The 24,535-nt window shown below is 38.5% G+C and overlaps 1 protein-coding gene across 1 annotated transcript in view; it reads left to right on the top strand.

Moving 5' to 3' along the window:
- LOC128788749 (potassium voltage-gated channel subfamily KQT member 1-like) overlaps positions 1-24,535 on the top strand; it is a 405,996-nt gene that overhangs the window by 68,755 nt on the left and 312,706 nt on the right. The window contains exon 12 of the mRNA XM_053944006.1: positions 1,886-1,897. Within this exon, the coding sequence (XP_053799981.1) occupies positions 1,886-1,897 (12 nt within the window). The remainder of the gene's footprint in view (positions 1-1,885; positions 1,898-24,535) is intronic.

Raw genomic sequence — 24,535 nt, forward strand, 5'->3', positions numbered from 1 at the left:
AGCCAGATGCTTGGAGAAGCAGCACTGCTCTGTGGTGGGTGGCTTGCAGTCTTGGTCTCTTTGTTTTCCCACTTTTATAAGGCAGCTGACACAATTCCTGAGCTTTACAGACAATTTTATAATTGTAGACTGCCCCATCAGGTCAAGCTCTAAAGCAGTCCTAATATGAATTGATTGGACACCTAAATGAAATAGTCATTTATAGATACAGCCTAAAAATAGAAAGGCTACCTCATGTAATATTTTTATAAAGCAGGCACACTTTTAAGGAAATGATGGTCCACAAATATGAAAGTGAAGTTTTTGTCCAGGACAGAAAATCCCCATCAGGGAGTTCACTGCAATTGTTGAGTTGTTGCTTTTATTTGGCTTAGCAAATATTTCTGGAGATAAACAAAATAATCATGCAAGACAATTGTGCTTTGTCAGGATCTTGAGTAACCTTCATGCTTTTGTCCTGTAATATACATGTCCTGTTTTGTGCATGGGGATTCTGGAGTAAATTTCAAATGTAAACCAAAACATTAAAACACAGAGGAAGGCCTGGATGGACGAGAGCATCCAGGTGCCATAGCAGTGTTTTATCTCCCATCAGAAACTGATACAAATAATGCTGGTGATGAAACCTGAGTTAGCAGGCTCATGAAGGTCTAGCTGATGTTTGGATGTTATGGTAATGTTGGTGAAAAACTCACCTGAGATCACCCTTGCAGGAGAACATCTGGGCTTGTCACTGGAAAAACCCTTTAGTAAATATCTGAGGTTAAAAGGAAGAAAAAAAAAAAAAAAGAAAAAAGATGTTTGCTTGCCTTCAGATAGGGAAAAATATCCACATGGTGTTCAGGATTAATTTCTTTCACATTCTATATTTACTTTCTGTCCAGGGAACTCCTACAGATGATGTGTCTGCTACACCTATAGTAACTGTACTGTACTGTGGGATATCCTGGTCCTTGTGTTTCCCCACCACGTCATATTGGCCTTGTTTTCAAATCAGAGAATTCTAAATGGTTCTATCAAATTGGTCTTTCTTCTTCTTTTTATTCAGCACAGTGCAAGCAAAGAGTTTTGCATTTGAGGAAAAAAAACCCCTCAGTTCTAATCTTATTTCTACTGTTTAGTGCATGAAAAATGGTGGTATTATGACTTACGTAGTATAGTGAAAACTATAGCTGCATTTTTAGCTCCTATTGGTCTTTAAATGCATTTCTCCCTTGTGGGGAAAATAAGGAGCAGCAGAAAGATAATCAACTGCATGAATGAAAAAAGAAATTAAAATATGAAGAGATTTTAAGATTTTAAAATATGAAGAGATTTAAACTGTGCTACACTGTTTAAAGTAATATACTATGAAATTAAGAATTCCTCTTGATGTGGATGTCAGGTGCATAGAAACAGAATGATCTTGCAAATGAAATTGCTAAATTAAGGATTTTTACATTCTAAGTCCCACAATAAAAAACATATGTATAAATCCCAGCTTCTAAATACTTGTAAGAAAGTTCAAATGTATAGAAAACATAAGGCCAGAAATTATAGATATAAAGGTGCCATGTAAGAACAAAGCCAAAACATCATTCCATGTAGTTTTCTGTTTCTAAATTGAGCAAAGCAGTTTTCACCTCTATCACTGATCATCTCATTTTCTATGTCTGCATTTTTACCTAGTAGGATGCATTAATTTTAAAGTTGTCCTGATTCTTGAGCAGAAATGTGTAGTGTCTCCTTCTTCAAAATGTGAACTTTATGAGAGTGTTGTATTTATGGATCCAGGTTTAAACTCCCAATTCCAATGCAAACAGTAAGATATTAACACTGTATTTGCCTGACACACACATCAGTATTAGATATACTCAGTGTAATTGTTTATCTTGTCTTTTGGCAGAAGTGTAAGCAGGTAAGTCTTGGTGTTTGCTGCACTTGCTTTGGTGTGTAAGCTTTCCAAAACAGCATGGCTTCTGCTTTTCTCTTAATTAGGACAACAAATCTTCATCCTAGAGTCATAGAAGTTGTCAATGATTAGACAAAAACACTTCCAAGAGTAAAATTCAGCCAAAAGGGAGCGTGTGTGTATGTATATATGAGCACACAGTGAGTCTCCCCAAGTTGCAAGATAAGTGAAAACTTGGCTTTCATGTATCAGTTCATGCCAGGATCCCACAATGATGACAGTTTCACGTGAGGCACTTTGTGAACTCAAGTTTGACTTTGTGGAGCTGCCAAAAGCTGAAGTTTTGTTTGTCTTCAGCAAGTGTTTTAAGCTACAAAATCAATCCTGCAGTAAACCTTTATTTCAATGTCCGCAACTGGTCATTTTTCAGCTTCCTATGTTGATTACTAAACATGGTGCCACGTCTACAACTGTAATGTTTTGAGAGTTGTTTTCTGTAATGTGAACAATAGATGCTCATCAAGTCTGCTCTGCTGGATGGATGACAGCAGAGATGCTCTCTGATGACATAAGCTTTGCTTTTGGCCACACTCTTTTGCAAATTCCCTCCATTGTGTGGGAAGGGCAAATGATATCCCAGGAAAACAGATTTGCAAGCACCAGGCTGCTTGAAAACTGCTGATATTATTGCTTGAGGTGATATTTGACTGAAAGCAAACCAGTTCAATGTGTTGCAGCACTGCCCAGGTCTCAGTGGTGGATGCATTCACCAGTGGAATTCTGATGTGAGTGGTCCATGCAAGCCTGGAGAAGCTAAGCTGCCCTGGTAGAAGCTGTCAATAAAATCAGGCAGCAAGCTGGAAAATAGAGCTTGAGATACCTTTCTGTAGAAACAGCTGCTTTGGATCCCTTAATGATGTTTGTTTCTGATGATCTCTGCACAAATGTGAACTACTCCTGAGCCAGGGGACAAAAACATCACATTCCGTTTACAGCTCTGTGGCTGCCTGAAGTTCTTGCTGGGTATCTTTGGCCCATTTCCTCAAGGACCAAAAATCCCATGTGCTGCTGACCTGAGTAGAGCTCTGTTGGTTTATAATGGCTTCTTCTGAAGTGTCCAGAGCTGAATAAAAATGGTGTTGTTAGAGATTAATCAATTCTGATGGATTAAGTAAATATATTAATTTCAGTCAGTTGATGTGTAGTTCTATTTTTAGCAAGAAATGTTTGGACTGTCTCACTGCCTGACATAATTGCTCACCTAATATTTCAAATTCTCTGATGAACAGTCAGAAAGAGACTCCATCAGTGAATCACTGGAGATTTGCAAGAGTAAAGGAGACTGCAATAACTTTAAGACTTAGTATTTTAATTTTTTTTTTTTATCTCCAGCTGGTTCTATTTTTGTTGTGATGATATGAACCCTTGGCCATGACAACATTTTCTGTCATTCACACCAGAGTTTAACCTTCCATCAGGAAAGAGAATTTGGCCAATAGACTGCACTGAAAGATTATACCAACCTGGTCCCAGATAGCACAGTCTTAGGAAAAATATACACAGCAGCAGCTCTAGAGGCAGACATCCTGTTTTTGTTTTTCAGAGCTCTGTGGTTCAAAGTTGTGGTGTCTAAAGCTCTTTCCACTGTAAGGAAAAGCAAAAGTTACAAATTCTCTCTGTCAGCGTGGTTAAGCAGCTGTGGTTGAGTGTGCATTTTGTGGCTTGCTGGGGTCACAGAGGAGTGAGTGTCAGCTGGTCCCTGGCGAGGAGCAGGGCAGTGCAGGAAACCTCTGGCAGGTGAGATGCAAACACAATGCCCATGGTCTGTCCTCAAGGGACAGCTGAGCAGTAACTCCTCAGCTGGAACTGGCTGCCAGGGAGCTCAGAGCTCCACCTGTTCCCCACAGGGAAGATGAGGCTTAGTTACTCTCATGGGCTAAGAGTGAGACCAGCAGTTGCTCTTTCTGAGGCTCTGTCCACAGCAGAGTCAAGCTGTGCTTAGGAGCCATGGGTTTAATCCACTCCTGGCTAAACCAGTTCTGTGCAGAGGTTTAGAAAGCATGAAGGTGCATTCCTGTGTGTGAGGTGAGTGTGCTGTGGCTGTGAAAATGGCTCACTGCTTCACTTTGAGGTCTTTAATGTAACAGAAGCACAGACCTGAATGTGGGAGCAACCTGATATCCACTGTTCCCACCTCCTCCGTTTTTTTTTTTTTTTTTAATTTCAAGCTCATAGCACAAAACTGGCTCTTATATTGTACAAGGGAGTTTCACCTACAAAAGGATTAGCAGGAAAACCCAACATCAAAATGTAGTTATTAAACAATCTTTCCCCCCCACTGAGATGGGGGAAAAAGATAGACCTGAGGTGAGGCAATGGATGCAAAAGAAACCTTTTTTAACGGGGGAAACTGAGACCCCGAGGATGAGGGCAACTGAATGCCCTATTCTGTGTCATCACTGGTGAATCCTGATGCAAAAAGAGCATCCCAAATTAATGTCCAGCTGTGAGCAGGACCTTCTGTGAGGATTGAGGCTTAATGAAGCCAGGGGGTTGGGGTATCTTTGTTGGTGTTTGTGTCTGCTGCAGGCTGCCTGGAAGAGCAGACCAAAGCTGCCCCCCACCTCACCAGAGCTGGGTCCTGCAGAGACTGGGGTGTACTGGGGTGGAAAATCAAATTTGTATTCAAAGGACGGTACTTCATGGTTAGTCTTAGAATTTTAGCTTTTCTCTTTAAAAACAAGTTTAGGAAATATATTGGTTTTGTGGTTTTGGTTTTTTTTTTTTTCTCTAGAGGAAATAGGTTACAAAATGATTGGCAGATATGAAATATGACTAATTTCCTTCATTGCCCAGTAACACAGAAATTTTATACAAAATGACTGGGACAAATGGTAAAACTTATGCTAGGCCTTAAAGCTTTCATTAGGCGTTATCAAAGAAAATGCTCATTGTTAAGCCCTTGAAAAAAGGGATGTTAAACCCATCTTCTGACTTTCAACTTTCCTCTACATGTAGATGGTAGTGAAGGATTTATCAGGGTCTTAAGAATATTTTTTGTCCTTCTTCGTCTCTGCTTGAAAATCTAAGAGTGCAACTTGTAACACCAAGCATATTTTCAGTCTTTCTGTGGTTTTATCTCTGCCAGTTCCATTTATCTTTGTATTTTTATCGTAACTTCTTCCTATAGCTTATTGCTTTTAATCGTGTTAAAGAAACAGTTCACTTTCTCACCAGCAACTCTATCCCACTGAATATATAATATATAATAATATATTATACACAATATATATATAATATAATATATAGTATAATACTATAGATATTATATATAATATATATAATTAATATGTAATATAATCCAGTAATTGGAAAGTGATCTTGTGTAGGATAATTGAATTGACTATAAACTCGTTAATAACACTTTTATTACTAAGCACTTTTATTACTGACACTAAAATAGTGTTCCTGGGGTCACCCACAGTACCATGAGTGGAGGGCATATATCTATATCCATCTTGTTTCCAGGTTTCTCTTTGTCTGTTGGCTTTTGACACGTACTAATTCCCACTCTCATGTACATTGAACACAGGTGTTACTGATCCAACTAGTTCTCTCCTAACATTATAAACATTATAAATATATAAAAATATATTTAACATTATAAATATAAACATTATAAATTGCTTCAAAGAGGGATTTTTGCAAGCATCTGTCAGTTCTGACTAGAAAAAAATGAGGTAAAATAGTGAAAATTTGACAGACAGTAGTAATTGCTAATCTGGTTCTATGCTTTTTACCACTACATGGTCATGTGTTAAGTTACACTTTTTAGCACTACCCATTTTTGTCTTGTCACTTCTAATTTGGAACTCTTTAAAAGGGCTGCCTTGGGATTTATTTCAGCACCCAAAGTATTTTTATTACCATGTAATATGAAAGCAAGGCTGGCGTTAGTATAAATTGGTGGCATTATGCAGTAACCTTTTATAAGAATTTGACACTGATTCTGAGGGGGTTTGAGGTATTTTTGAGGTTTTATTCTGGAGTCGTGGTGAATTTTTGCTCTTTTATTCCAAAAGTGAGAACATTTGGCCAGTGGAGGGCACTGCCCTATAACACAGGAGAAACAGAAACTCCTGTTTCAGCTTTCCAAATCCTATTTGTCATTTCAGCAAGCTTACTTATAAACTTAATTTATCTGCATCTGAATTTCCCCAATGTTAAATTGGCAATTTGCCACACTAAGAAAAACCCCTACTATACTTAAACATCAGTTTAATGAGCAATTTAACCAGACCCCAAAGGCTCAGCTTGGTGTGGTGGTTAGACTTTCTTTCCTGGAAAACAGACTATTGTAACAGCCCACTGAAGGCTGTCAAAATAGAACTGCATGCATATTATCATGCATATTGCTGCTCTGTGTAGCAAAATTTCCAGATCTGATCGAAAAGTGTGACATAAAAAGTTGCTTTGGAAACAGAAGCTTCTACAAAACATTTTGATTGATTTTCTAAAAAATCAATCAAAAAAAAGATATTTTTTTTTTCTTAATGAGTTTTTCTAATAATTTCACAGAATTTTGAAGTGTGAATAATGGCAGGGGTGTGAAGTGACTCTGGGATATATGACTGCAAATATCTGTCAAGAAAATAGTTTACAAAAAATGCATCTGTTTCCAGATAAAATGAAAGACTCCCCTTTACACAGGCTCTACTTTACACAGAAATTATTTATCTCAGTAGCAAGTCAGAAAATAGAAAAAAGGCAACTCTAACATTTGTTATTGAAAGGGGTGCAAGGAGCTGGATTGGATTCCTGGTCTCTTGTCTGTACTGTGAGGAGAAAGCCAGGGAAGGGGGAATCACATTATCAAGGCTTTGTTTGGATGTCAGAATTTGTCAAGGTTTTAGTTAATTATTATTATAACTCAATTGTAATTTCCAAGCTCCACAACACATGACAATATCATGAGTTCCTCTATGTGCAGCTGTGATGGAAGTTTGGAAAAGCATAACATGAAAGAGTGTTGTTTGCTGAAGAAGACAGTACAACCCTTTGTATCAGACCACCCCAGCCTGTCCATGCCCAGCAAAATAAAAGTGTGCCACATGTGGCACCTGTGTTTTTGGGAGGGGAGGATAAAAAACCTTGGTGGGAAAAGTGTGGTGGTCGCACTGCACAGAGAAGTGTGACTCTGTCCCTTCTATAGAAATAACCAAGCACATGTTTGCTGGTACCCCTGATCTGGTGGTTTTGCAGTGTTTTAGAACTTCTCCTGTGAGATTAAATTGGATGTGGCTGAACCATGCCTGTGCCTGTTCTGGTCATAGGCACTTGGTTGTGTTCATTGTCTGTGTAAAATATGCTGAGGCAAAGGAGAAGCAGGGATAGGAATCCATGGTGTCTGCAGCCTAAACGTTCAGGTCATTGCTCAGGTGGTTGAGCTTCATCCATAAACCACAGGGTGTGTTTTGTGTTGGCAGCATTCAACACAAAAAGTACTTTAGAAATTGTTTATACCAGTTGTCCTTCCCTTTCCTTCCATGGCTGCTCCTGTGACCGAGGCAGCCCCTCTCTCTCACCAACCAAAAGCCCATCCCTGCATAACAGGGACTGTGGAAGCACTTGGGGTCAAAAAAGCATGGAGAAAAGCTTGAAGGCATGAAGACGTCATTTTTTTTGGCTAGAGCTTGTGGAGGAGAGACCTGAGATAAAAACCTATCATTCTTTCTAAGGCAGGAAGCTTTAATTTTACCTTAATATTCGCCAAGTGTTACCCTGCTGTTTTTCTGAACATGGACAGCAGCCCTGCAAGCCAGAATCCTGCCTTTTACTCGAGTCACTTTTAATCCTTACAGTCTACTTTCTGAAGAGGTGACATGCCTGTCTAGCATGCTGCTCCTACAGATATCATTTCTGAGGTAGCATCAAACAGGAAAAAACAATTAGAATCTGTAAGTGAAACTTAAGAGAGCTCAGTGTGGTTAACTGAGAAGATGTGATGGGTGCATTGAGGACAAAAAAAGATAGGAAATAAAATTTTATTACAGATGTCAGTAACATCTCTGTAGTTAGAATATACAATTCATAGGTGATTTCTTCAGTATTCATTACCAATATTATGAAAATCTACTTTGAAACTTTCAAAATAATGTGGTACATTGACCATAAATTGAAATGGCATCATTTGGTGATGATGTTTCACAGTGGAGTTTAAACAAATAAACAATTTGGAGTTATGACTGTATTTCTACCCAGGTAGCAGGTAGACTGTCCACTTAGCCTAAAATAAAAGAAGGAAGACTTTTTTTCTGTGTTTTTTAAAGTGTTAATTTGATGTTTATCAAGGGTGCTGCAGTCTTGCCTTATTTGCCAATCTCTAGACAGTCTTATTCTGTATTTACTGGTCAAGTCCCTTTCCTTATTGAAATATAAATAGTTGTTCATTTCATTCAGGTGGTTTTTACAGACTTTTGTATAGTGCAACATAGTACCCAATGAAGCAAGACACACTTGCTTTCACTGCATTAAGGGATATTGGAATTCACATGGCCTGGCTGAGTTACTGGTGCTGCTTCTGTTCTATGGGATGGACTTAAGGCTATGGATTGTTTATGGCAGCTCTAAAAATACTTCTCATGTATGTTTGTGTCTTACTGATTTTTTAAAATTATTTTTTCCTAAAATACACTTTAAAGAAAAATCTTACAAGGGAAAAAGAAGTTCTTTAGTAAAGCAAATGCCATTTACATCTTCATTGTGTGTTTAAAAACAATACCAATTCTCATTCTTCAGTGAACACTGAGACCACTGGTCATTCAGCTGCAGTAAAAGTACAATGTGAATGTATCTCCTCCATATTTCTTATTGTCTAAAATAAAATTTAGATGCTTTGCAATGAGCAGGTATCTCTATTAAAACTCTTTTATTGTGTACAAGATGTTCACAACAAAAGTTAGTGTTAATTTGAGAGATAATCTTATATCTTCTCATGGCTATTTTCTTGGGTAGCCCTACCAAAACTGAAGGAATGTATTCTAAACCTGAAATTTCACTTATTTATATATACATATATATATTATGCCATATTTAATTATGTAGATTTAAAGTAATGCTGAAATACTCATTGCTAAATCAACACACAATTTGGGTTAAATATTAATTACTCCTATTTCTCTGCCTGGGAGGTAATGAAATTGTTGCAGCCAATATAACCAACATATGTCTGTGCCTAAAGAAGGCTGATATGTGAAAACTGGTAGATGAAATTGCTGCTTTGTTCATTTGACTACTTCATTAATCTCTGTGCTTGAAAACTCTATTTTAATAAGTTACTTCCAGGAAATTTAAATGGTGGCAACTCTATAAAACCTGATGGTTCCTCATGGATTTCTCAGCTCTGACACTTTCACAGCTGCACATGTTAAATCTTTTTATAGGCCAAACTTGATGAAGTCCAAATGGGACAATGGAAGTTGCTTTTCAGGTTGGATACACTGAAATAGATGCCAGACAAATACCAGTGCCTGTTGCTTGTCTGCTTTTTCTTTTAGTGCTCTGCAATTTGGAGAAGCCATTATACTCTCTCTTTTACTCCAGATTAAACACCCTATCTCCAGGGCTGCTTTTTCCCCTGCCCAACAATGCTTCTAGATGTTATCACCACCTTCTCAAAAAACTTTGCCCTAATTGCTTAGCTGTTTGTTTGTATTGCTAAGACAATTTATCTCTGGTCTCTGGGTCAAAATGAATTTATCAGACCATTACAGTACAGAAAGTTTAGTATGTGGGCACTGAAGCTTACAGTCATTGCACGCTATATTGAGCTCTGCTCCTCCCAGTGCTCTGCCTGTTTGCTCCTGGCCTGCTGTAATGGCATTTTGCATAACTCACTGATACTTATCTCCCCTGCTTTGGTCAGCCAGGCTGCCTACACCCGGGCACTGGCTAGAACAGATAGTCTTGATGGTCTTTTTTAAAAATTGTTTATTTAGTCAGCTGTCTGCAATATGTGTGGTGGTCATTAGTATAAAAATATGTTTGAAAACAAAGCTCCAAGAGCTCTTGAAGCTGTTCTTATGCTGATTTCTCTTCCTCCAGCAGTTGTCACTGAAGGATCCCCTCCAGCGGGTTCTGCGATTTGTCCCTGCAGTAATCCAAATCCAGTAATACAATGTAAACTACTTTCCACGTGTTCCTGTGCCTACTTAGCTACTTTGTTATTAAAAAAAATACAAATTGCTTCTAATCTGAAATGTGTGGAATTTGGAGCATTTCAGATAAACAAAGCATGTGGTCTTCCTGTGTTTAGTTCTTTTCTTAGTCCTTCGACACTGTGGCTGCTGTAAATTTCATACTTCATCTCTGAAGTCTGGAGTTTGTGGAAGTTCACATTCATTCTCATCTTGACAAAGAATTGTCATTGGTTTGGTCTTTTTAATGCAGGAAAAGTTTCAATTTGATTTCTATGCATAATCTTTTCTGTGTAACCTTGAGTGAAAGGCTTCTATTAGTGTCATGTTATCCACCTGCCAGGCTCTGATTAGATTTTAATTTAGAAAACCAGCCTGTAAGTGTTTAACAAGCACTGAGCAAGGGGAACTTGCTAGCCAAGGAAGAGCTGTGGTACCTTGAGGGTTTTGACCACAAATCCTTTGTCTGCCCCCTCTTGCAGGGAAACCCAAGGTCAGCTCTAAGTAAAATAAGGTACAATTTATTTAGCTAATTACCCCTGCTCGCTCTATACAGCACTGCTCTGTCAGTGAGGGAGAATTGCTTTCTGCCAAACTTTGTCTCAGCAGCACAAATGGGCTGGGCCTGTTCTGTCTTCTCCTGCTTGTCCCTTTTCCCCCTGCAGCTCCTGAGGCACAGGAATAAAGTCAATTCCTTAGTATGGGGGATTGACTGGTGCAGTGTGAAGTGGTGAGGGTAGGGTCTGTTGTTTGTGGTAGAGAAGTGGACAGGAGCTGGGGAGCTTGTGGCTGAAAAGATGAGAAATGGAAGCAGGGAAAGCAGCACCTGCCTGGATGAAGATTTGAAGGCTTTGCTCTCACTCAGAGCTCCCTTGCACATCTTGCTGGTGACTTCAGAGCTCGCCTGGGCTCCTCTCAGCTCCTTTCATCATCCATAACCACCTCATCCTGTCATCAATCCCTGCAGTTTCTCTTTCTCTTTGTTGGGTGAGAGAAGTGTGTATGTGTGTGTGCATGTCTGAGAAAAGCCTGGACAACAAAATTTGACTTTGCTCACTGTACTGAGGAGCCTTGACTGAGCTCTGCCTTCTATTTCAACACTCAGGCATCTGAATTTTTGCCTCTAGCTAGTCAAGAATCTGAGTTTGTGTCCTCAGATGGCCTTAGAATTTTCCCAGGAAGAATGTCTAACATCTGCAGAACTTGGAGAGAAATCTTTATCTTTTGTTATCAGCATATCTCTGCAGCTCCCTGCTGGATGGAATCAATAACCAGGATAAAGAGGGTAGCCCATTCCCTTCCAGTTTCCAGTCAGCCCTGTATGTACTTGATTAAACAGAGATAGAATCATGTAGGTTTAGAGCTATAACCACATAGGTAGCTATTGGATTTCTGTGAAATGTGTCTATACCCTGACTTACAGAGTTCTCTCTTTCCTGTGATATTATATTAGACCTCTTTTTTAGATTTCTTTTGTTGCTTGTTTGCCTGGTTGTGAAAGCAAACCAGCTGGTGTGCTTGAACCCCTGCATATTTACTTGGAGTCCAAATTTAATTTTATCACTCATGCATAGTATTAAACCCTAAAAATTAAGTCAGAATTATCCTCCTGCTTACTTTACAGCAAGTCTCTGTGTGTGATGAGTAAACACACTGTGGGTGGCCGAGGCTAAAATAAAATTTCAGTGTTTGTTCGCAAGGGCAGATTTCTTCCCCTTCTAAAGATAAACACCTAGCCACAGTTTAGTAGATTTTACCAGCTGATTTAATTTATTCAAAAACAAATACCTCACAGATGAATGTAGAACTTTTTAAAAATTATTTTGATATTTTCATAAGCGTATTGTAAAGTTTTTGGAGTCCTCTGGCACTCAGAACATGACCCTTATTTCAGATGTTTGGATTAAAGACTTTTCCACAGCCCATATCTCAGGCCTCTGCAACTAATTTGAAATACAAACCAAAATATATGCCCTTTATCCATTCAGTATTTATATCAGACAAGGATTATACAAGAAAACTGTAGCAATTGAGGAAAAAAAAAAACCCCAAACACTCGTAGTATCACACAGTCATCCTCTCTTTTCAGTTGTATCAGCTGAGCACTAATATTGAACATTTCCAAAATCTCCAGTTTCAGCACTGTGACACTTTAATGCATGAGCTAATGAAGAGCTGGAGGTTATTTAATCTTATCTTTGCCTGTTCCTTGTTCAGAAAGTGCTAATCTCTTTCACAAACAGAAGGGGCATGAGCTCGTTATAGAACTTGCTATTCATGACATTACCATTCCCCTCACTGCTTCTCCTCTACATGTCTTTTTTCTTCTAGCACTGTCTGAGCAAGGTAAATATCAGCATCAAAGTGTGACGACAGCTGTACTTCTCCCTGGGCAATGGGTTTCAGCCTGTTCTTTGGTTTCAGTGTTCTTGTTTGGGCAGCAAAGAGACAGTGTAGAATTGTCTGACAATTCAGGTGGGTGACCCCATCTTCATTAAAGAAATATTCTTCCCACTTGTGACCATGGCTTCCTTTTCAACCTGTTTTAAAGTGCCTTAGTTTATTGGAGGGGGTAGGAAAGTGAAGGAAGCAATTTAAGTCTAAGGTCTTCTGGTTTACACTGTTAGCTCTCATTTGAGTTCCTTTGTTTAAACACAGCTGGCCTGTGTGGGGCTAAGACCCAGCTGTGCTCTGGCAGATGAAATCTACAGTTGTGCTGCTGAAGCCAATGGAAGTCCATGGAGGCAGGGAGAAATCTGAGGAACTCTGTGACAGGGGACATTAGGCCAGCTCATTCTCCAAGTGCAATGGATTAACTTTCTCCATGGGCTCTCTGAACCCAAATTATTAAATGGGCTGTAAACCCTGGTGTTTACACACGAGCTTGTGCCAAAGGGCTAAGCTGCAGCCCAGGAGCTGCCTCGTAGCAGTCACTGTTAGGCAGGATCTGAGGGTCAGGTGGGATTGGGAGCACTGCACAGCAGCCTGTGGGAGAGCACCCTTTTGATCAGACACAAACTACAAAATCCAAATCACAAATGGGAAACAGCTTTTGAGTCTTATAATTTCTCCTTAATATTATTGGAGTATCTCTGCTTTGTTGTCCTTGGAAATGCTGAGGAGAAGATCTGTGAACATACATTTTTCTATCACTGAGGTATTCTGATAATCAGGTTTAGTCTTCTCTGTCTTAAAATCCACCCCTTAGTTTTGAGTAACGAACTAACAGACTTTATCTTCATTTCCTTCATGTTATTATGGAAATATTAAACACAGGGCTTGATCAGTAGTTAATGCTTGCCATGTTTGTTGTAATGTTCTGCCAAACTTCATTTTCTACAAAATCCCATCTTCATTCCTCTTTTGCAGATGTTATTTTGCAAAGTATCTATGCAGCAAAGTGTCTTTAAAAGCAAAGGATGGTAAAAATTGGTCTGGTATTAACCATAGCTACAGGGCTGTTATAATTTTATTTTTTAATAATAGCATGGCTCCTATTTTTTGTTGATGTCAATCATCTGCAAGAATGTTTGATGTAGGCAGAATTTAACCCTGCTTTTTAAAGGAATTTTTAGTTTGAGGCAAGAAGATAAGAAGAAGTCTAGCATGAAAAGTGTTATAAAATTTTTCTAGTTTTCTGTTTGTAGGTCTAAGGCAAAAGAACTTTGAAATGCTGATGTATTAAAAAATGTTGTGGTGCTAGGAGTTAGAAGCCTAAATGACTCTGTTTATCCAGGCTTGTACCTATAGACAGTAAAATATTTTATGATTATAAAGACAAGAAATGAACATTTATCTTCAAGTTCTTGTTGATGCCTGTCTGTTCTTAGTCAGTAGCCATGTTTTTAGAACAGTAAACCTTTTATTGTCTGACTGCTCTAGAGAATGCTGCTTTCCAAAAGCACAGTATGTCAAAAGTATGCCAGTAATGTTGTGCTAAAAGTATTTTAAGGGGGAGTAGTAAATGATGCTGGCGAAGTGTTTTCTTTTGGGGGAAAAATGCTTTGACTCACTGGCAAAAAGTCAAGTGAATGACCGTAGAAGGGCAGAAGTTTGTTGTTGATTTGCCAGCAAAAATGAGATGTGAACTCTGTGAAGTAAAGGAACATATGGCCACCTGTCTGGAAATGTGACTTGGGGGAGGGGTGGGGAGGTGGGCAGTTTGTGCTGTTTTCCTTTTCCTATATGAAGAAATGCTCTTGTAGGCATTCTGTATTTTTGCTTAGTTCTTTCAGTTACTTTAAGAAACAAACCTGAGCTAATTAGTGACATTTTTAGCTTTTTAACTTTACTATGAACGTGCTAAAGGGAGAATGTCAATTCTTGCAAGTCTGTCACTTAGGGTGACAAGGGGTTAATGTTTCTTCTCTACCTATGCCCAAACTTACTGTGCTCGGTGATATCAAATGCTTTTAGAAGTACAACAATAACACACTGCCTTTGGAGCAGAAGCACCCTCTTCATATGGAATTTTTATTTAACAATGATAACCATTGAAATAAAACACAGGACAGTGTAACTTCCAAAGACTTTTTAATATTGCTGCTTTTTTTTTTTTTTTTTAAAAGAATGGAATTAAAAACGTGATGCAAGAGGACTAAAATGGCAATAGAGAGGGGAGCAAAATGAGCCGTTAAAATCAGCTGGTTAATAGGTAGTAACAAAAGAGGATTTTAGGAAAATTCTATTGAGTCTCAGTAAATAAAAGGAGTAGGGAATGCAGGTGAGTTGTAATAAAGTAGTTGAATTATAATAAAGACAGTGGAAAGTTATGTCTCTTTGGACAAAGAATAATAAAAGCCACAGATGTGCCTATTTTCTTTTGGTGGGGGGTGTTTAATGGGTTTATATGAACTAACACAGGTTTATTGCAGAACTCCCATGAGAATGATGAATCAGAAGGAGTATTTTCCTTCCCTTTTTATGATTCAGAAGAAAAATTGACACATGAACTTTTCTCTAGGTCTAGTTTTGTGGAAGGTGTGGCTCAAGATAACTGGTTCCTATGAGTGAAAGACCTGTCTGGGTTGGGAGTCTCCAAAAGCTCTTGTGTAACTTAGGGCAGTAAATTGTTGGGATTTTAATGCAGTTATTAAAAAAGAAGTCACATCAAAAAGTAGAAGTAATATTTAAACCAACAACTTGCCATCAAGACTCTCTCAGGGCTGAGAGTAGATGCCTCTACCCAAGTGATTTACTTTGTTTCACCAGATCCTTTCTCTGTTATCTCACTGATATATTACAGAAATCCTGACGGTTTCTTGCTCTCGAGGTTGTGGTTTCACAATCAATTTGAAATTATCTAAGAATGTACTGCCTCCAAAATGTTTGTCTGGCTCTTCCCTCTGCCCTGCTGCCTCTCTACTTCCCCTTTTCTGCTTTTCTCAGCACTAGATATTATACAGATCACTTACCTGGTTAAATACCTTCAAAAGATCTCATAGAAGTGGCTGAGAGTATTAAAGTTAAGAAGAAATCCTTAATTATCTTGGGACAATTACTTACTCTGAAAATAAGGATTTTTTTTTTCCATGTGGGCTTTCAAGTTTTATGGAACTACACTTCTTAACTTTTAATTTTTAAACCTTTTGGCCCTCTTCTTTCACTTTATGTATGAGCACCTTAATGGTATGGTCTGGTTTCTGTTTGTCTGTCTGTAGTTGGGTCAAAATACACTGATTAATGGATTCTACTGAGATGACACACTAAGGTTGTAAACTTCAGTCTGAGAGAGTCTCCTATTCCTTATTTATAAAGTTCTGCTTCAGTACAGTAATGTGAAAGTAAGCAGTTGTATTTGAAGCATGTATCCCAAAGCATCTTGATGTGTTTTCACTCCAGCATTAGCAGATGTTTATGTACAGTACAGAATTCAGGGGAAATACATTTATATCCACCCAGGGAGTGGCAGACAAAGAAGGAGCTTCAGCTACAGTGTCCTGTGTCAGATTTATCTCTACAGGAGAACAAGACCATTTTATAAATTTACCAGCTGGGCTCTTTCAAAGAGAAGGAATCAGAATGAAAAAGTCCCATTGCACAGTGTTAAATCAGACATTTGGCCAAGATAGAAGCACAGTTCAAAGGCAGAGTGAAGAAATAGGGATATGCCAAGATTGACTGGACAAGGAGCCAGGCTAAGGAACAGAATGTGTGCAGTAGGAGGGGCAGGGGTTAGGGAGGAGACCATTCACCAATGCACTGAGTGACAAGAAGTAATCCACATAATTATTAGACTTAAAATATTCCTCTTTCCCCACACCTCTCCTTTTAAGCAGTAGAGGCAGAGCTGTTTTTTCCACAGGCAACTTCAGTCCTGCCTTAGAAAGTATTAACTTTCTTCTTTAATTCCTTTTTATTGTCTACACAGCTTTAAGATGGAGTTTTGCTCTGCCACAGTTTTTTTGTATCTTAAAAGGTCTGGGCAGTTCCCCACTTTTTCACAGCCCACTTGGACTTGCCACCTGGCCCCATTACTGCTTTCTTTGTGCCAGCTCTTCCCACTGGGATAGAGCTGCAGGATGAAAAGCACTAATTTTTGGGATGCTAGTGATTTCAGGAGTGGAAGAAGAATCCATTACTCATGCAGTAAATAGGTATTTTTAGAATTCAGACAGAAATAGAAACTCTTTTTTTCCTCCTGTACTTCCTACTAAACCAAGACTAAATTCTTCAGTCCCACCTTTGTCATTCTCCATGGACGAAAAAGGACATTTGGGATTTTTTTAAGACATCATGTTGCACTGGCTATGACCAGTAAAAAGAGGAAAATTCTGCTTCTTACACGGGAAAATCCTGTATTTACTGATTGAATTGTGCATTTCCCAGATCTGCCGACAGTTGTTGGCATGAAGATGTGTCACTCTGTCAGGCTTTACTTCTGCTGCTAATTAGAATTTGTGAGTGTGAGTGCACAGAGACATTTTTAATTTTGAAAACTGAGTGCAGTGTTAGTATGGGAGAGTTGGGCTTCTGATTTGATGACTGTGGCAGAACTTGCTGTGTTTGTTCCAAACTCTGGATGGGCTCCTCCACAACTTCTCCACAGGCCTTCTGTGCAAGTTTCCAGCTAAAATATGGAATATTTTAAGTCTAATAATTATGTGGATTATTTCTTATCACTCAGTACATGCCGAAAAATTGCAGGAAAATAGTGTCACACCAAACACAAAGAACTTCCAGATTGAGTACAAATATTTGTAAAGAAAGCTTCTGAGTATCAGCCTTTGTAACTTGTCTAGGCCTTTGGATGTCAAAATGAGTGTTTCCTGTTTTCAGTAGCTGTTTACAGATTTTGCAGAGTAGATTTGTAGATCAGTCTTGTAGCTGATTCATAAGGGGAAAGTCATATTTTGCCTCCTTCTATTCAATGATGATACCGTGTTATGGTGTGACGCTGGCGCAATGCCAGTGTCTTTATGAAAATACACTTTCTCTAAATGAGTGCTGTGAGATGTGATTAGGAACAGAGTAGAGCAGGTTTAAGCTTAGAAATGAAGGAGAAAACTTTATTACTTTACAATTACAATAAAAGATATATATATATATATATTAGGATGAAAACTTTTTAAAACATTCTTTCTCCTCTTACTAAAATTTCTAATAAAGCACATTGAGACAAAACTTAGACTTTTAATTAAGTTACTCCTTTTCAGATAATTAATACTCAGTCTATCAAGGGAGAGAGGAGTCGCTCTTGTACTATAGACTTCCAGGAAACATAATTGTAACTTCTTGTGTTTTTATGTCACACATGGCACCGCCCAGAGAAAATTTGCTATTGTGACACTCTCTTTTTTATGTCACAGTGTTCTTACTAATTTGTATGGATTGAAACTGTTCATAGGGTTCTTTTTTTAAGGATGCTCTGCTAAGGACTAAAGAATAACAGTTTCTTATTTTGGGACTACAGTCCCCCCCATTTTCTCCTCCCCTGGGGCTAAAAGTTTTAAGAACGGAGATCTTCTTTTTCTTGAAGACAGAGGGCACTCCTACACCCTCCTCATCACTGCAGCAGGTTACTCTCTTGGTTCTAACTATTGTATCTCTCTAAAAATGCAGTCTCTGTTGCAGGAGAAATTAGTTCAGTTTATGGCTACAAGAAAAGTCTAGCTAAAAGCTACTCTATCATCTCCTCCCACCTGGGATTCTTTCTCTATCTTCTTTTAACATTTTGGGCCCCAGGCCATCTCTCTTTTCTTTCAGACTAAGGAGGTTTAATATTTCACAGAACTTTCATTATCTAAGAAGGGGTTAAAAGTCTCGGACTCCCAGGACAGCTGAAATCTCGGCTCAGAGCTCTAACTCTCGTGGCTGGGCACCTTCCCCCTCTTTTTCTTTCTCTTCTGCTGGTGTATGACCAGCACAGTCTCTATTTCTTTCACTCTCTCTCCCTCTGTGGGGGAGAACAAAGACATCTCAGATTTTCTCCACCCTTCCATCCGCAGGGGCTGGCCCAGTTCCAGTCCCTTCACACCCTGGCCTACCTCAGCCACAGGCCGCTCGGCTTCCCCTCCTGCACCCAGCCTGTGGCTGGGCAGGGGAGGTCTGCACTCTTCAACTGACCAGAACCAAAGAGATAGTTCCCCTGGGAGTTCTCTGCTTTTAACCCCTCTGTGTTCTCAGAGACATGTCTAATGCTTTCAGTTTAACCTTACCTTTTTAAAAAAAATCATTTGTCAAACCATGACACACAAAAAATTTTTTTCTTCACCCAAAACAAACATGTCTGAAGAAGTGCTATGGAAAATTGCATCTTTTTTTTTTTTTTCCTCTGCTAAACAAGTACACTTTAAATCTGCATAAAAGTGGCCTGGCACATTCATAAAATTATATATTCCACCAACATTTGCTACTGCTGTCCCTCCAAGGTAACACTTTGTTCTTCCTCTTCCTCTGCTATTAACTTTGACCTGGTAATACACAGTGGCTTTCAGCTGAGCAGCCACACCTTGGTGAAGTCACTGCATCCCCACTGTATCCACGTTCAGCTAAACTCTGGAAAAGCTACTGCTCCCTATTTTGTAACAGATAGGACAGAGCAGTCAGGTTCCTGAGGCAGCAGGAAGAACAGGGGGAAGCCCACAATGACTTGGAGGTGAGTTTTGGGACACTTGGAAAAGCTCAACGTGGCCCCATCAGGATAAGTGTGCTGGGAGAGGCTCTGGGAGTTCATGAACCCAAATGCTTGCAGCTCAGTCAGCCTAAGGAGCCTGGAATGTGGTGATATCATGGGCAGCTCTGCCAAATGACTCACAGAAGTGACTTTCTGTTGTTTGGTGAATCTTGTTTGCAGAAATCCCTTCACACTTCATGACATGTCCTTTAGATGTTTTCAAGAGAGCTCTGGGGGTTTCATTTGGAGAATTCCAAGTGCTCCCACCCTGGGACATTTTCCTGAGGTCTCACTTGATATTCTTGATTTGCTGCCCTCCGTTGCCTGTGATTTTCAGACTGGATTTTTTGAAAGATCTGGAAATAGAGGGAAAACAAATCTGACAACTTTTAGTAGTATCATAATTGAGGTATAATCTTCAACATGGCATTCTTTTTTATAAATACTACCTTTCAATGACTCCTGAAAATGCATCTCTTACTTCTGGACCATTTTGGTGCAAGGCAGTCTATGTTTCTTGGTGGACTCCCTAGAGTTTAACTGCTTTCTCCTGGCAAGTGACCATGTATGTCACAGTCAGCAATGTTGTCAAGCTTTAAAAAATAAAATTATACTGTCATTTTTATTGTACTACAATTTCTTTAATGTTACAACTTTCCACAGCATTCCCCAAATAAATTTAAAAAACTACATGTTAAAAAAAAAAAAAGTCAATCATGCTGATGCTTTTTTTCCCTTTTGCAGCAACTGTTGATATTGTAAAGTCTCTTGTTCTTTTCACTTTAACCACCAAGTTCCCATAGGATGGAGTAGAATCTGACACACATGGGAGGAAGAATAACTGGAGGTCACAGAAATAAATGTTCCTGGAAGATTTCCATCCTAGCCCAGACCAAATGCTCTTTTCACTTTGAGTCTCACTATTGGTTGTGATGATATTCCAAATTTAATGATTATTTTTACACAATTAAAATCTTTAAAACTAGGGGAAAAATGCCTTTTAAATACAAATATTCCAGCCTGTCAGAACCTGTGCATTTCATTGCTGTTCATTACAAGAAATGGCAAATTGCTTTTGGGAAAAAGCTCCCATTTGCAAATAAAATACTCATGTACTGACTTGGATGGTAAAAAAACTTTTCTTTTTTATTTGCCACAGATGTTGTTAAATTTTAGCCAGCTTGGAATTTTATGGACAGCAAAAAGCTTTATTTTTCTTTTCTTTTCTTTTTTTTTTTTTTTTTTTTTTTTTTTTCCCTAACTGGTACTAGTTAAATCAACCCTGGCAAAGATAAAGCCAAACTTTGACACACAAGCTTGGAATGAAAATATTCAATCCCTTCTCATGCAAAACCCACCAGAAACCCCAAAAGGGTTATTTTTAGCTTTTGTTTTCTCACAGGATAGATAAATGGAATCAGCTGTGACAGAGACATGATTCACCAGCATGAAAAAGAGACTGATATAATCCAGAACAAACAAACAAAACAGAAAGGGGTTTCAGGGAATAGGGAGAGACGGGTTTATTTTTAGTTTGAGTCCATAGGTTTTGCAGAGATAGGATTCCTCCTTCTCCCACCTCTGCCCTGAAATTCCAGCAACTTTTAGGCTAATAAGCAATAGGCAGGAACAATCTCTGTTCATGCAAGTAGAATGAAATGTAGCAGAAACCCTATTATTTCTTTCTTTTAACCCTTGCAAATATAAATAAAGACACAATCCATTTTCAAAGGTGTTTTAAAGCTACCTGATTTAATATTTTCTAATCTGACTGCAGAAAGTGGTTTTCTTCTTTGTACCAGCAACCAAAATGTTACAGCTTTGTTGTCTTTCTAATGACAGACACCTGTGATTCCTGTAAGAGACAAAGGGCATTGGGCTGGTGACCAGTTCCATAATGAATTTTTTTCTGTATCTCAAGGATTGAAGCTTTGATACATTTTGAGTTTAGTACAGATGGCTGGTATTAAAACCAGAGGTATTGCATGAGTCTAGAAGCAGAAGCTATTGGAAAACAATGTGCAGTGTTAACTTCTTTTTAAAGCACAAATCTCTCCAGCTCCCACATTTCACCAGACATCCAGCCACTGTCACCACCAGCTTGTGTTTGCTGTAGTTCAGTGAGTCTGTGTGTAAGCTCAAATTGTTGCTTTGGTTTGAAGTCCCAGTGTGTGTGTATTTCTAACTCCTTTATTATTATTATTATTATTATTATTTTTTTTTTATCCTGGGCACAGGATTTTCCTTGAGTTATGGTGGGATTGAATCCAAGTGATCTCAGCACATTAAGGTGTTTGCCGGCAGCTTTGCAGAATATATTGGTGTCTGAAGATTTGTAAAGCTTTCATGGCAAAGTTTGCATTTAATTCTGAATCTGCTGCCTTTGTGTGGAAGCAGAGTGTTCCCAGAGTGTCCCCCAGTAGTGCTTCTCTGAGGAGACAGCACAAAGCAATTTCTCCTGGGAACAGGAGAAATTTCCACAGAGAATTTCTGGAGGAGACAATTTGACTCCGTAGCTCCACAACAGTAACAAATAATTCTAGGCATGACTACCTTGCATTTTCTCCAGAAAGAGAAGAGTGAACTTCCCTGCAGAAATGGTCAGGAGCTGGCTACGAGTCTGTTCTTAATGCAGGGAGCCAAACAATCTGTGAAGTAAATTATGCTCTATATTTAGCCATCACAGAAACCATAGGCATTGGAAGGCCTTAGAATAAGTTGTGTTCATATCAAAGGAGGATCTTCCCCCCTGAAGACTTTATTGCTAGAATTTGACCCCATTTTCCTGACAGTAGTGATTGTGGGCTTTGTTATTTACTGTAAACCTGTCAGCACTGTGGTGCTCCCCGAACAGGAGGTACTGGTTTGGTGAGAATTTACCTCTGTGTGTGTGTCAGGAGCCTGTGGGTGGCAAGCACCTTTATGTTGCTTGAGCCCTGCAATCAATTAACAATGTGGTTTTGCTTCAGTAGGTGACACTCAAGTTCACTTTACAAACAAAAAAGGGAACAAAATGTGAAGTTTCTTGTGGGAATTGGAGTGTTTTGTGTAGAATCCCTATTTCTGGTTTCTTGCTAGTGGCAAGAAACTCTTCAAATTATCTGGTTGTGAGCATTTTCTCTTTCAAGCTTATGTGAATTTCAGAAAAAGACTTCAGAAACTTGAGATATTTTGTAGTGAGGCTCTTTTCAGTGAGTGTGTAGGTAGAGGAAAGAGAAATGAGTAGGATGGTGGGTCTGTCTGAGAAGGGTGCAAGCACAGTCTTACGTCATAAAATTGGATGTGTGTACTAAATATGAGCAATTTACTGGTCTGCTATCCTTACTCAATATTGGCAGGGTTTACATTTCACAGAGTAGGAAAAGATAGAATCTCTGGGGGTCCCTTCCAGTTTGGGATATTCTGTGATTCTGGGTTTAATGACTCATGATGGGGCTGAAAGATATTAGTATTTTGGGATGTTTTTTATGGGAGGGAAACTTTGTACTGAGGCTTTTTCTTTTTCTCTCCTTCCATACTTTGTCACAAAACTGTGCTTTTAGCAAACTCATGCAACTTGATGGTGGCTTTAGTATCTACAGTCTCCTACTTTGTTTCCTCCCCATTGCTTGCAAATTGATTGTTTCAGTTTATTTAAATTTTGTCACCAAAATGTCTTTTGACCAGAGGATGCCATGACCCTTGGCTGAAGCCCATTTAAAAAAATTAACTGCTTCATTTATAAATATTAATGTTTTGACTTAAAGTCAAAGCAGTAAAAAAGCACACTGAATATGTCTTACAATCCCATCCACTTGGCTTAATGCTGTCCATTAAATACTTTTTTTCAATAGGATGAACATGAAAAAGTCCTATTCTCACTGCTATTGTAATTTAAAAACACAGAAAAGCCCTCTACTACAGATTGTCTCAATTCTTGCAAGGTAACAAATACCAGATGAGTTGCCATTCTGCTCAGCAGAGTAAAATGGATCAAGTTTAAGGCAGAATTTAAGGTATAAAGTAGATCATAAGTTGTTATATAATGATCCTAGTAATTAAACATAGAGATTATTCTTTTTTAAAACCATGAATGACAATCATTTGAAAGGCCTGTGATAATATTTCATTAAAAATCTATGAAGGCAGTGATACTAAAAAGATTTTATTTCTCCATTGATCCTATCAGTAAAAACTTCTTGTTGATAAAAAACTTTCTATCGTGTAGATTGTGTCTGCTGCCACAAATCAGAGAGACTTTTCTGAAATAAGAAGACAAAATAAACACCGGAAATTGCTGTTGTTTCAAGAAAGCTTTAAAAAGAAGCTGCATTATGTCACTTCAGAAACTGCGAGTAAAATTAGCAGACTGGATGTGTTTGTTTTGGTGACTTTTCACTTCCTTCAATAATTCAAACATGCTAAGTTATGCTATCACTCAATAAACCAACTCTTTTTGTACAATTTTGTACAAACTGATAAAAAGACATTAGCAGAAAAAAAAGGAGTGGGGGAAGGGAAGGTTTTGATCATAGAGTGTATTTTCTTTTTTTCTTGATCACTCTAGTGAAGTGACAGTGACAGAGAAGTGTGCAAGAAAAACAAGATCCCAGTTTTCCTTTCTCTCTTGTTTCCAAGGGCCAGAGATGAGAATGCTTATCCTTTGGAGTGAATGATACAGGTTTACCTGCACACATGTTTAAAATATCTATGTTTATTCATGCAATAGATGACCCAAATGCTCTACAGAGAGCACTGCATTTCACATTTAAGGGGTGTCTCCACTGGACTGTTAACTTGTGTTTCTTACTTTGTGTTTATTGCTAGTGTGCCCTACGCTATATGGGTAGTAGGTAGGAATTCTCTTCACTGTCTAAATTTCAATCTGTTTTTCTTGTTCTCTTTTGTGCTATTATGTGTACAGATATGACATTTAAAATTCAGCAATAAAATCAATACAGGCCATTCTGTAGTGTATTATCTTTTTATGGATCTCTTGCAGATAGCAAATACTACTGTAAAACTGACTTGGAGTAGATAAAAGTTCCCCTGGCTAAACAAAAGCTTGTTTTACTGCCTTGTTTTCTAAAGGGGAGTAGGGAAAAAGTCAGGTTAATTTTCTATTTGAAAAGTATTTCCTTTCCTGGTTAGAGTACAAAAAAAAAAAAAAAAAAAAAAGACTCTCAGTTTCTGGGTTCTTTTCCTTAGTTTGACACCAATCTTTTGCTTAGCCTGAGCATGTGAAGAGTCAGGTGATCTTATTTCCATTACAGTCTCCTTTGTAAAGTGTTTTGAGATCTGTTGGTGAAAAAATGGTGCAAAAAGCAAGTTGTTATTGTAGTTCACCTTGATGAG

This window comes from Vidua chalybeata, chromosome 5 (assembly GCF_026979565.1).
Source record: "Vidua chalybeata isolate OUT-0048 chromosome 5, bVidCha1 merged haplotype, whole genome shotgun sequence".
NCBI lineage: Eukaryota > Metazoa > Chordata > Aves > Passeriformes > Viduidae > Vidua > Vidua chalybeata.